Source organism: Scyliorhinus torazame, chromosome 2 (genome assembly GCF_047496885.1).
Source record: "Scyliorhinus torazame isolate Kashiwa2021f chromosome 2, sScyTor2.1, whole genome shotgun sequence".
Lineage (NCBI taxonomy): Eukaryota > Metazoa > Chordata > Chondrichthyes > Carcharhiniformes > Scyliorhinidae > Scyliorhinus > Scyliorhinus torazame.
The window spans coordinates 132,444,977-132,458,063 of record NC_092708.1 but is presented as its reverse complement, the minus strand read 5'-3'; the positions used below and the strand labels follow the sequence as shown (position 1 = coordinate 132,458,063).

Below are 13,087 nucleotides of genomic sequence, written 5' to 3'. Positions count from 1 at the left end.
AGTGGGCAAACTTTTAGAAACAATAATTCTGGACAAAGTTAATAGTCATTTAGGCAGATGTGTGTTAATTGCAGAAAGCGTGCAATGACTTTTTAAAGGGCAAATCATGTTTAACTAACTTGCTTGAGATTTTTAATAAGGTAATTGATGATTGATGAGGGCAGTGCTGTTGATGTAGTGTACATGGATTTTCAAAAGACATTTAAAATGCCCCACAACAGACTTGTGATCAAAGTTGGAGCTCATTGAATAAAGGACCCAGTAGCATTGGATACAAATTGGCTGAGTAACAGGAAGCAAAGAGTAGTGGTGAACAGTTGTTTTTCAGACTGGAGGAAGGTTTGTAATGGAGTTCCCCAAGGATGAGCATTAGGTGCCCTACTCTTCCGTATCTATATTAATAATCTGGACCTTGGTGTACAAGACACTAGCTCAAAATTTAAGGATGCAAAACTTGGTAGGGTTATGAACTATAATGATGCTAATGTAGAACTTCTGAAGGGCATAGACAGGTTGGTGGAATGGATGGAAAAGTGGCAGGAAGAGAGTTAAACCAAATACGTTTGAAGTGATTATTTTTTGTATGAAGAACGCAGGGTGACAATGTAAAATAAAGGGTGCAATTCTAAAGGGGGTGCTGGAACAGTGCACAAATGTGTACACACATAAATTATTGAAGGTGGCAGGACAGGTTGAGAGAGTGGTTTGGGTTAAACCTGTAGCAAAAAAACATCATTTTGGCCTCAATTGGAGTATTGTGTCCAGTCTGGGCATCACAGTTTAGGAAGGATGAGAAGACACTAAAGAGGGTGCAGAAAAGGTTGACAAGAAATGCTCCAGGATAAATGAACCTCAGTTATGTAGAAAGATTGGAAATGTTGGGACTGTTGTGCTGGGAGAAGAGAAGGTTGAGAGGAGACTTGACAGCGGTATGTCACGAGAGGTCTGGACTGAAGAGATGGGGAGAAAATGTTCCCACTGGTGGGAGGATCGTGAACCAGCGAGCACAGATTTACGGTAAATGACAAATAAAGCAGTGATGACATGAGGAAAAACTTGTTAATGCAGTGTGTGATGAGGATCTGGAATATACTGGCTGAGAGTGTGGTGGAAACAGATTTGATTGAAGGTTTCTAAAGGGGATTTGATTATTATCTGAAGATCTTCAGGCTAGGTGGATTGGCTATGATCAATCAGCGGGGTTACAGGGCTAGGGAGGGGGAGTGGACCTTGGTAGAGTGCTCTTCCGGAGGGTCGATGCAGACTCGATGGGCCAAATGACCATTCCTGCACTGTAGGGATTCTATGAAGAAGAAATGGCGGAAAAGAAACTTGGTGAATTGCTTGTTCAGAGGGCAGGCACAGATGCAACTGGCCACATGGCTTTCATTTGTGCTGGAACCATTCTATGATATAAAGATCTTCCAGTCCTGCCGAAATAAACAGCAATTTGCATGGCTTGCCCTCCTGCTACTGGGCAACATGCAGCAGGGGTTGGCTTCAATTCCACACTTCAGTTGCTGCTCTATATCTCTCACCAATTTAATAGTTTTATTTATATACTTAAATAGATAATATTTTGTTTTTATCTTTGTTGAAAAAAGTTGTAATGCTTGAGAATTTAAAATTTTCACAGTTATCACTCGTAATGATTAATATGTTGCATGATACATCTTTTCTTTAAAATTGTCTGAGTGATATTAGTCCGCTTCTTGTAAATGCTTCTTCCTTGGCATCTCTTAAAATATTTCTTCAAACCTTCCTTCAGAACCACCTTCGTTCCTTAAGAAGCTAGAACCATCAATTCTATTGAAACAAGGTGATTCAGCACACTTGCAGTGCCAAGTGAAAGGGTCACCTGAAATCAGTCTTGCCTGGTACAAGAACAATAAAGTTCTCAGTTCCTCTGAAAAGTACAAGATATCATTTGTTGATTCTACAACTGTTCTTGAGATTCATGATCTAAATGTCGAAGATAGTGGGGATTATGTGTGTGAAGCACAAAATGAAGCTGGTACTGATAGCTGCAGCTCTGCCATCACAATCAAAGGTCTGTATGATATTGCCTTTGGTTTCACATTCGGCAACATCTATGTTACTTTCTCTCACTTATGTAGAAAAGTAATTGTTTGAATTAGAATTTTAGCATGAGATTTTTGTGCTTTCCTTTGTAGAGTCCCCCTCTTTTATCAAAGCATTTGAACCTACTGAAGTAGTAAAGGGTTGCAGTTGCACTCTTGAATGTGAGCTATCTGGCACAGCACCATTTGACATTTCCTGGCATAAAGACAGGAAGCTTATTAGAACTAGCAAGAAGTACAGGATGGCCTCCCAAGATACTCATGCTTCTCTCCATATTACCTTCTTTGAGTCCTCAGACGTTGGTGCTTATCAGTGCACCGTTTCCAATGAAGTCGGAAAATGTTTCTGCGGTGCAACAGTAAAGTTAAAAGGTTAGTAATATCCTCCGAAAGTGAGGGAAATGCTTTCATAATCTACTATCATAAGTAGATGTTGAGAAATTTAAAAAGATAATTTCATGATTAGACCCATACAAATACATCTTCTGTATGTTCATTTTAAACTAGAACCACCATCATTTGTGAAGAAGATTGAAAATACTACTGCACTTTTGGGAAGCTCAGCTGTGTTTCAGTGCAGCCTAAAAGGCTCACTTCCTATAACTCTAACTTGGCTGAAAGATAAAGACGTTCTTCCAGAGAGTAATAATATCAAAATTACCTTTGAGAATAATATTGCTACTCTTCAAATTGCTGCTGTTGAAATGAACAACAGTGGGAAGTACACCTGTATGGCAGAAAATGAAGCAGGAAGTCAGAAATGTCTGGCAACATTAGTTGCGAAAGGTTAGCTTCAGAATGTATTCGCGCTTTTTATGCAAGACTCCTATTTTATGAAATTATAATGCTTTACTAAGTTTTCTTAATGGTTACTAACCATTTCATTTTGCCACAGATCCTGCAAATATCCTAGAAAAAGCAGAGCCAATTAGTGTGACTGCAGGGAACCCAGCAACTTTGGAATTCACAATAGCTGGCACACCAGAACTAAAAATTAAATGGTTCAAGAATGGAAAGGAGCTGATATCCAGTAGAAAATATAAGACCAGTTTCTCAGATAAGGTCGCCAGCCTAAAGATTTTTTCTGCAGAAAATGAGGATAGTGGCGAATACATCTTTGAGGTCAAAAATGATGTGGGCAGTTGCAGTTGCAAAACCTTTATTACTGTACTGGGTCAGTATCGAATTGTCTAATTTTGTATTTTCTTTGCTCATTGTAATATTGAGCATTATTTTAATTTTGTTTCGGTAACCTTATTGATTTGTTATTCTGTCTTGGACAGATCGCATGATTGCACCTTCCTTCACGAGAAAATTACGAAAAATGACGAGCATTCTGGGTGCTTCTTTTCACATGGAATGTAAATTTTCTGGTTCTATCCCAGTCGGTATTTCTTGGTATAAAGATGACAGAAAAATATCAGCCAATGATAAGTACACGATGCCATGCCAAGATAACACTGCTACTTTGACGATCAATCAGTTAGAGATTGCAGATGGGGGAGATTACTCCTGCAAAGTTACTAATTCTGCAGGAAGTGATGAATGCAGTGGAGTCTTAAATATAAAAGGTTTGAACAAATAATTAAATTCTGCTTCTGCACTTTGCACTGACATCTTTTCTTTTGCTGTCTCAATTTGAATCGCCAAACAATTGCAAACCTATTTTAGTTTCTTTCAAAGCATATTCTTTATTGATCATTTGATTAAGTTTAGCCAACTTTTGTTGCATTTGCTTGCAGCTTACTCGCTGCTAATGCGATGTGCAAATGCTACAACTGCTGTCGTATTCGTATGTCTCAGCAATTTCAAAAGCTTTTGTAGGCTACTTTCTTTGCTATCTTCCTCTCTTGAAGTTGTTGATTTCTTACCAAGGTGCAACTCCATGCCATTTTTAAAAAAACTTTGTCTAACTGCCCATTACTTATGTATGGAGCTCAGCAGAGAATGCTAATGAGATATTTGACTGTAGAAATAATTTATCCAGAGTCACAAAGTTGTCTGCTCAATATCTGTATGCACAAAGTTGTAGCCAGAGATTGGAAATGGAACTTGTGCAATTTTTCCCTTCTGAACAATGATGCTCAGACCCATTGTAATGAAACAACAACTGCTCTGGCTATGATCAGCGAACTCAGCACAAATTGGCAACTGCACCTTGTGTGTTACTGGTCTGTTATTCGGCTATTTTCCAGATAAACTTGCTAAGCAACCAAGGGACTCCTGGAATGTCCAAGAGTTAATTGCTAGAATGTTTTGAGTCAGCTAATCTCAGTTAACTGACGTACCAACAGATTGTTAGGGAACAACACAAGGGGCTGGATTCTCCGTAGCCCCGTGGCGAAATCATGTTTGGCGCGGGGGTGGAGAATCCAATTTTGCGCCACATCGGGCCCAGCGCCGGTCTGGCAATTCTCCGGGCCCCCAAAATCGGCTCGTAGTACTCCGCGCAGCTGGGGGCCATTGCCAGAGGCCTGCCCAGCGATCCTCCGCTCTCGACCATCCGAGTTCCCGATGGCGTGGAACTAACATGCTGTGGCTGGTCGGGATGCTCGCGTGGCAGCTGCCGACTCAGTCCGTGGCCACCCTGGTTGGGGGGCGGAGGGATCGGGCACCTTATGGGCAGCCGAGGGAGAGATCGGGCGGGATGGATCGTCGGGCGCGTGGCCGATCGGGGGGGGCCTACATCTTCCAGATGCCTCCGTGGTCCGAGTCCGTCATGGCATGGGGTTGCTGGATACCGTCGCCGTGTGCATGCACGGACTGAAAATTGGAAGTGCGGGGCCCGTTATGCCGCGTGGGGACATAGCCCCATTTTGGGAGAATTTAGCCCAAGATCTAGGAGACTGAGTAGGCCATTTGGCCACTTGGGCTTGCTCCACAATTTGATCAGATCTTGACTGATCTTATGCTAGCCTCAACTCCACTTTCCTGTCTTCTCCCCATAACCCTTGACTCCTTTGTCTATCAAAAATCTAGCTAACTTAACTTTGAATATATTAAATGACTGCTGCTCTCAAGGGAAGGGAATTCCACAGCTAACGGCCCTCTGAGAGAAAATACTTCTCCTTCTCGCAGTCTTAAGTTGGAGATCCCTTATTTTAAACTGTGCTCTCTAGTTCTAGGCTGCCCCACAAGAAGAAATATCCTCCCAGCATCCACCATGTCAGAATCTCACATGTTTCAATAAGATTACCTCTCATTCTTCCAAAATCCAATCGCTGTAGGCCCAACCTGCTCAATCTTTCTTCATAAGATTATCCCTTCATCCGAGGAATCGTTCACGTGAACCCTCCCGGAACTGCTTCCGATGCAATTTTTTTCCTTTTTTAATCAAGGAGACCAAAACTTTACACAGTACTCCAAATGCAGTCTAACTATGGCCTTGACCAGCTGCAGCAACACTTGAGTTTATTCTTAATTCTCCTTGTAATAAATACCAATATTCCATTTGCCTTCCAAATCACTTGGTGTACCTGCACACCAACTTTTTGCGAATCACGTGATCCTTCTGTGCCATTGAGTTCTTCATTCTCTCTCCATTCAACTCAAATACTGATTTTCTATTATTTGCGCCAAAGAGGAAAAGTTCACATTTTCCCATATTATTCTTCATCTGCCAAATTTTGTCCATCTACTTAACATATAGATAGACTTACATAGAATTTACAGTGCAGAAAGAGGCCATTCAACCCATTGAGTCTGCACCGGCCCTTGGAAAGAGCACCCTACTTAAGCCCACACCTCCACCCTATCCCAGTAACCCCACCTAAATATTTTGGACACTAAGGGCAATTTAGCATGGCCAATCCACCTAACCTGCACATCGTTAGACTGTGGGAGGAAACCGGAGCACCCGGAAGAAACCCACGCAGACACGTGGCGAACATGCAGATCCGCACAGACAGTGACCCAAGCCAGGAATCGAACCTGGGACCTACTTCCCTAGCTATCATCGTGTCAGCAACAAATTTAGCTGCTATACATTCCATCCCTTCATCCAAGTAATTGATATAGATTGAGGACCCAACACTGATCCCTGTGACAAATCACTAGTTATAGATTGACAATCCAAAAAATACCCACTTATCCCTACTCTCTGTTTCCTGTCAGCCAGTCAATCTTTATCCATGTTGAAATGTTAACCTCTATACTATGTGCTCTTATCAAACGCCTTTTGGTAATCAAAGTACACCAATCTATCCACCTTGAATGTTACTTTATCAAAAAAACTCAAATACGCTTGTCAATCATGATTTCCCTTTCATAAAACCATGTTGAATCTACCTGATGTCCATGTCTTTACATTGTGTATTTATCGCATGTCCTAAGTTTTTCGTGTATGGAATGATCTGCCTGGACTGTATGTAGAACAATACTTTTCACTCTACCGCAGTACAGATGACAGTAAATCTAAATCTAATCTGATTGTATGATGACTTTCCAAATGTCCTGCCAATACTTCCTTAATAGATTCCAGCATTTTCCCTGTGACAGACATTAGAGAATTTGTTTCTTTCAGAGAGTCATTGGCCTGTTGAATTCCCTATAGTTTCTTGCTTCCTGTCTCACTCAGGCAAGGTTCTTCTCCATGTATCCCTTACTCAGCACTGTAATGTTGTGGTCAGGCACTGCACCCCACATTCTTTACTGCAAATCAGAATGGATGGATGGAATGGGTGGGGAAGCTTACTTGCTTAATGCTGTAATTCATTAATTATGTATTATTCATGTGCTGTTTCTTTGAATGTCTTTTAGAGCCTCCCAGCTTTATTATAAAGCCTGCATCTGAGCATGTTCTACCTGGTTCAACTGTGAAGTTTAAGACTGTAGTGAATGGAACACCTCCAATGTCAATGAAGTGGTTCAAGGGTGATACAGAGTTTGTGACTGGTGGCACCTGCTTCATCATGAAGGATATTTCTACAACTTACCTTGAGATATTTTCAGTGAAATCTTCTGACAAGGGTGATTACATTTGTGAAATCAGCAACGATGCTGGAACAATTTCCTGTACCACAAACCTCTTTGTAAAAGGTGATTTTTCAAAATAATATATTGTCTCTTTGGTTGTGTTTAATTTTCTTCTTTGTTCTTTGTATTAAAATATGACTGACATTGCAGAATGTCCTCTTATTAATCAGAGTAATTGAAGTTATCGTCTCTATGAAAGACGGTGCATGTTTTTATCTTCTTGACTTCATGTATGAATGTCTTTTAAATTCATTCTTTATAACATCTTGATCTTTATAGAACCCCCAGTGTTTTTACGGAAACTAGAACAATCAAAATTACTGAAAATTGGTGATTCAGCTCGGTTTGAATGTGAAGTGACTGGCACACCTAAAATTAATGTTACCTGGTATAGGGAAGACAAGCAAATTCTTCCCAGTGAGAAATACAGAATGTCGTTTGTTAACTGTGTGGCCACTCTTGAAATTCTTGATGGTGATGCGCAAGACAGTGGAGAATACAGTTGTGAAGCTAAGAATGAAGTTGGCACTGAGAGTTGCAGTGTTACTGTAACAATTAAAGGTCCGTGAGGATATCTTACTTCTAATTTCACAAATTTAGGCTGCATTTGCAATATATTTCTGACATTTAAAGTTTTGCATCTAGCTGTAAAGTAATATATTTTAGATTGAACTTGTTATTTGTTCCTTTATAGAACCTCCATCTTTCAAGAAAAAATTTGAATCTCTTATGGCACTTAAAGCTTCTGACATCATTCTTGAATGTGTAGTGGCTGGTACAGCCCCATATGATGTTTCTTGGTATAAGGACAATAAGCAAATTAGGCCGAGCAAAAAGTACAAGGCAATCACTAAAAACTCATCAGTTAGTTTACAAGTTCTTAAATTTGATACCATAGATGTTGGTGAATATCAATGCATGGTATCAAATGAAGTGGGAGACTGTTCCTGCAGCTCTGCAGTGACTTTGAAAGGTCAGTAAAAACTGAGCAAGTATTTCTTTTCCATGAAATTGCAATCCAAGTTATTTTTTTTCGCACTAATTATCAGTTGATTTTGCAGCGATTAATCAGTGAATCCAACATTTATTATATTTAATTTTAAATACAGAACCTCCATCATTTGTTCAGAAGATTGAAAATATTACTGCACTTTTGGGAACTGCTGCAATGTTTCAATGCATTGTGAAAGGTGCAAGCCCAATTTCTATTACTTGGCAAAAAGATAACGATGATGTCTCAGAAGATGATAAAACTAAAATATCTTTTGAGAATGATATAGCCACACTGCAAATTGATTCTGTTGCAAAGCATCATGGTGGGAAGTTCATTTGTCAGGCAAAGAATGACGCAGGAATCACAAAATGCATTGCAAATTTGCTTGTGAAAGGTTGGTTTAAAAATTATTAATGATTGTGTGTTGGAACTTTATTTAAACTTGATTGTTTTAAATGTTTTCATTTATTTTAATTTCATAAAAGCTGTCTTAAAGCAGTTGGATCAAATAAGAGTATGTGGTGAAATATTTGGACCATTAAAAAAATTATTTAAAAAATGAGGGGTCAGAAATAACTGGAAAAATTATATTGAGTACCTGGCACCCTCCATTATTAGTCTCCATAAAGCCTAGCAATTTGTGGCAAGGAAGAAATATGCCTACAGTTGCAAAATAGCATAAATTGTTGGATGATCTGCTCCTCCATTGGCCTCGCCAAAATGGGGCCTTACTGTCACTCTCCATGAGTGATGAGAAATTGCTGGATATGTGGCATACATCTAAATTAGTCTTACCATGCACATTTTGGGTTTGGACATTGTCAATTATATGAGCTATGATCCTGGCTTGAAACATCAACCTTTGAAGCCCAGAAAGTGAACAGTTAAAACTATCAAGTCTTACTTCTGCTGGTGGTTAATTTTTTAAAATGCTAAATTTTATTTTTTCTCACTTTTGCTTTTGCTCTTTTTTTCAATCTCTCTCTGAATCTGATTTTTTTTTTGCATTTCTGTATTTCTCTTTCTATATCTGCTTTGTCTCCAGTTCAGTTTTGCTCCCTCCGCATCATCTGTTCTGTTCAATTGTCTATCCTCAAATTTAATTTAATGAGGCAGGCCATTGAATGTAGATGTCCCAAGTGCCCCACTGGCATGACCATACAATTATCAATTTGCATTTATAGCGCAGACATACGAAGGATGTGAGAAAAATCAGATTTGCAGGAATTGCTCTGCATTGTGCCATTCTGGCAATGTCTGAACTGTTCTCCATAGAGTAGAGAAAATGGAGGAGGAATATAATCCAACAATTTTTGGGAATCATGCGAATAACTGATGAAGTTAACATGGAGTTAATATAGTTGTTGCAGAACTGCGATCAAAAGCAAAAATAGCTGAAAGAATTTAGACATAGGTGTACACCCACAAAATTGTCAATGCATACCATTAATAAAACAAATAAATAATTGGTTGGGTATATGTTAAATGGGAAATTGAACAATTGCACAGCTATAATTTTCCATGTCTTGAGAAAGGCATTTGCGTTTGGGCGGCATTTGCCATACAACCTGCGTGTTTTGCGGTGGCAGGAGGAGACCTGCCATTGGCAGGTGGCAGGATTTCTGGTCCCGCCCTTGCCAACGGGGCTTCTCATTGAATGCACCCATTGCTGCTGTGAAACCCATGGCGGGGGGGGTTGCCATCGGCGAGACCAGAATATCTCGTTGGCATAAACAGCCATAAGATTCCAGCCTATGGTTTTTACGAGGAGTAGTTCTGTAATTATGTGCATTGTTCTGTAGTAGATTCGATAGTTTGACTCAGGGGAAAAAAATTACAAGGGTCAAAATGGCCTATTCTTCTTTCTTATATTCTTGTCTTCTCACCTTTTTTTGTCACAGAACCTGCAAGTATTATAGAGAAAGCAGAATCTATTAGTGTAACTATTGGAGAGCCAGCAACACTGGACTGCACCTTTACAGGAACACCAGAAATGAAAGCCAGATGGTTTAAAAATGGCACAGAGTTGGTGACTGGTAGAAAATTTAAAATCAGTCTTACCAATAAGGTTACAAGTTTCAAGATTAGGACTACTGAGAAAGAAGATAGTGGTGAATATACTTGTGAGGTTACAAATGATGTTGGTAGCAGCAGTTGCAAAGCTTCTATCACAATATTGGGTTTGTATTCTTGCTCTTCCATTTCATTACATTTACCGTAATGTTCAAAAGAAATGACAAATATTTTGAAATAAATTATAGCTTTAGTTTTCCTTCTATATTTTGGACAGATCGTATAATTCCACCGTCATTTAAAAGAAACTTAAAAAATATGGATGGCCTCAAAACATCTTTTATTAAGATGGAATGCAAGATCTCTGGTTCTCTTCCAATGAGTGTGCTCTGGTATAAGGACAATCAAGAAATAACAGCTAATGAAAAATACAAATTTTCTTATCACGATAACATGGCAGTGTTGGAGGTTCATCAACTAGAGATGGCAGATGGTGGAGCTTACATTTGCAGAGCAACAAATGCTGCTGGAACTGAAGAAAGTGACGGTGTCTTAACTGTGAAAGGTCGGAAATCTTATCTTTAATCTCTTAGTTGCTCACCTGAATTAACTAGTTCACTTAATATTTTACTTTTAGTTATCACAAATATCAATTATTATCCATCTTAATTTACTATATTGAAAATCATGCTGGGAATATCATAGGTTATATTTACATAGTTATTATTGCACCCACTTACTTTGCCATACCTTTTCAAAGTCTCTATTTCCCTTGTGTTTTCTTGCCATAATGACTGTAATTTTCCTTTGGAAATTTTAGAGCCCCCATACTTTACTGTGAAACCACTGTCCCAGGATGTTGTGCCTGGTTCCAAAGTGCAGTTTAGGAGTGTTATGAATGGGTCACCTCCAATGGCAATAAAATGGCTCAAGGACAATAAGGAATTAACGACTAGTAATTCACGTTACATTTCAAAAGAAGGCTCATCAAGTTTGCTGCAACTGCATTCAGCTGAAGTCTCTGATACGGGTGACTACATTTGTCAAGTCAGCAATGAAGTTGGCACAGATTCGTGTGCTGCTAGTCTTCTTGTCAAAGGTGTGGATTTTTTCGCATTTATGTGCAGCATATTATATAGTTTTACTTTACCATCTTTCTTTTATTTCTTTATTGAAAAGCTCTTTTTCTCTTATAGCTTTATTAGTGTATCTGTTTAAGTATGTCTTTGTATGGTCAACCTGAATCTTCCTTCAACACTAATGTATTTGTCTTATTTTTCTCAATGCAATGTAAAATGGAATTTTCTTACGTTTCCAAAGGTTTTGGTTTTTATGTCATGAAATGATAGTGGGTCACAATGATTTTTGTTTAAATTTAGCAGTTTAAATATATATAAGAATGGTTCTGGCCCAATTAAGGCAGATTAGCCATGTGAGATCCAGGGAAATCAGTTTCCATTTACACTTGTTTTTTCTGATTCAGCTGGCTCCTCCTGTTTGCGTTTCACAGGTCTTGAGGTTTCAGGAAGATTCTTATTGCTTCTCCTTTATTGGTGGATAAATCCTAAATTTGAATCTCAGCTTGCGAATAGTTTGATATAAAACCTTGAAGTTAAATTTAATATGTAACTTGAATGTAATTGCCCCTTAAAGAAAAAATATTGAGACCCATGTTGTTAAAGATTGTTTCAGGTAGGAGAGCATTGGGGAGTGCTTTGCAATTCCAATTCTCTTTCTGCACCTTGTGGTGTGCTAAGGCAGACTTTTATCTGTTTCCATAGCTAGTTATTCCTTGAACAAGTCACTAGTCTGTGGCCAGGGGCTTATGGCTTGAAGGGCCCCACTCCACATCAAGTGTGGCTGACCAGGAGTCTCTCCCTCTCTTACTGCCAGCCATTGGTGTGTTTAGAAAGATTTGCAGGTTGACACACTCAACCTGTTTCACTGTGTTATGAACGCACCTTCCTTGGCCGTCAAGGTCTGGGATGGGACTTGAACACAGAGCTTCTGACTCAGAGGCAGGGATACAACCCACTGCGCCACAAGATCTGAGGAGCGCTGTGCTAAAATGGAATTCCCCAGGTGACATCAGACTGCATGACCCATAATTCAAAGAGGTGAGTGGGCTCTGAGGTCAAGCATTTTCGGTGACTTATGTTCAAGGTGATTTAAATTATGTAGCATTGAGATGGAATATTCCAGATGAGGATTATGAAGCAGTTTTGCTTCATAATGTTTTAGTAATGTTTTAGTAAATTACTGTTCCACTTGTGGATAGAATGGGAGCCTGAATCAGGTATAATTCTGAATGTAGATACCATTTTAGACTTTTCTGTTGAGACACCAAATTGTGCTTTGGAAAATATGCCATGGGATAAACCAGGATACAATATAACCAATTGAAGGGAGGATGGGTAGAAAATAATTGCTGTGTAATTGTAAAATGTTACAAGATCAGCAACAACTAGAAGAAGGATGTGGTTACGAAGGGCGCGATTTACCGACCAATCTGTCGCATGTTTTTCGGTGACCGAGGTGGACCGTCAGTAGGATTTTATGGTTCCGCCCTTGTCAACAGAATTTCCCATTGACTGCACCCCTCATCACCATCGGTGGGACGGAATATCCCGCCAGCATGAACAGCCGGTAAATTACGCCCTAAGAAGCAGGTACTTTGGGAGAAAAGCATTGAAGCAGTGTAGATGAATATCAAAACAGATCACAAGGTTGTGGAAGGCCGCCAATGAAGAAATCTATAAGCAGAAAGGCTTGGCTTTGCTGAGTAAAGGAAAGGCATCACTTAAGGATGACAGGAAGAGCAATTAATGAATAATGTATTAACTACGGATAGTTTTGCAAGAAAGTGAGAGGCGTAAGACCAGTGGAAAGCAGTCAGAGATTTATCTCCATCATAAGATCATAATAAATAGACCAGTAGTAGGCCATTCAGCCTATTGGGCCTGCTCTGCCTTTCAATAAGATAATAGCTGATCTGATTGTGGCCTTAACTCCAAGTACCTGCATT

The 13,087-nt window shown here is 39.4% G+C and overlaps 1 protein-coding gene across 1 annotated transcript in view; it reads left to right on the top strand.

The window, feature by feature from the left end:
* The window catches only part of ttn.2 (titin, tandem duplicate 2), a 415,239-nt gene that overhangs the window by 116,380 nt on the left and 285,772 nt on the right, over positions 1 to 13,087 (top strand). The window contains exons 44-55 of the mRNA XM_072477296.1: positions 1,769 to 2,050; positions 2,175 to 2,453; positions 2,589 to 2,867; positions 2,977 to 3,255; positions 3,365 to 3,652; positions 6,840 to 7,118; positions 7,335 to 7,616; positions 7,750 to 8,028; positions 8,165 to 8,443; positions 9,951 to 10,229; positions 10,340 to 10,627; positions 10,883 to 11,161. Of these exons, the coding sequence (XP_072333397.1) occupies positions 1,769 to 2,050; positions 2,175 to 2,453; positions 2,589 to 2,867; positions 2,977 to 3,255; positions 3,365 to 3,652; positions 6,840 to 7,118; positions 7,335 to 7,616; positions 7,750 to 8,028; positions 8,165 to 8,443; positions 9,951 to 10,229; positions 10,340 to 10,627; positions 10,883 to 11,161 (3,372 nt within the window). The remainder of the gene's footprint in view (positions 1 to 1,768; positions 2,051 to 2,174; positions 2,454 to 2,588; positions 2,868 to 2,976; positions 3,256 to 3,364; positions 3,653 to 6,839; positions 7,119 to 7,334; positions 7,617 to 7,749; positions 8,029 to 8,164; positions 8,444 to 9,950; positions 10,230 to 10,339; positions 10,628 to 10,882; positions 11,162 to 13,087) is intronic.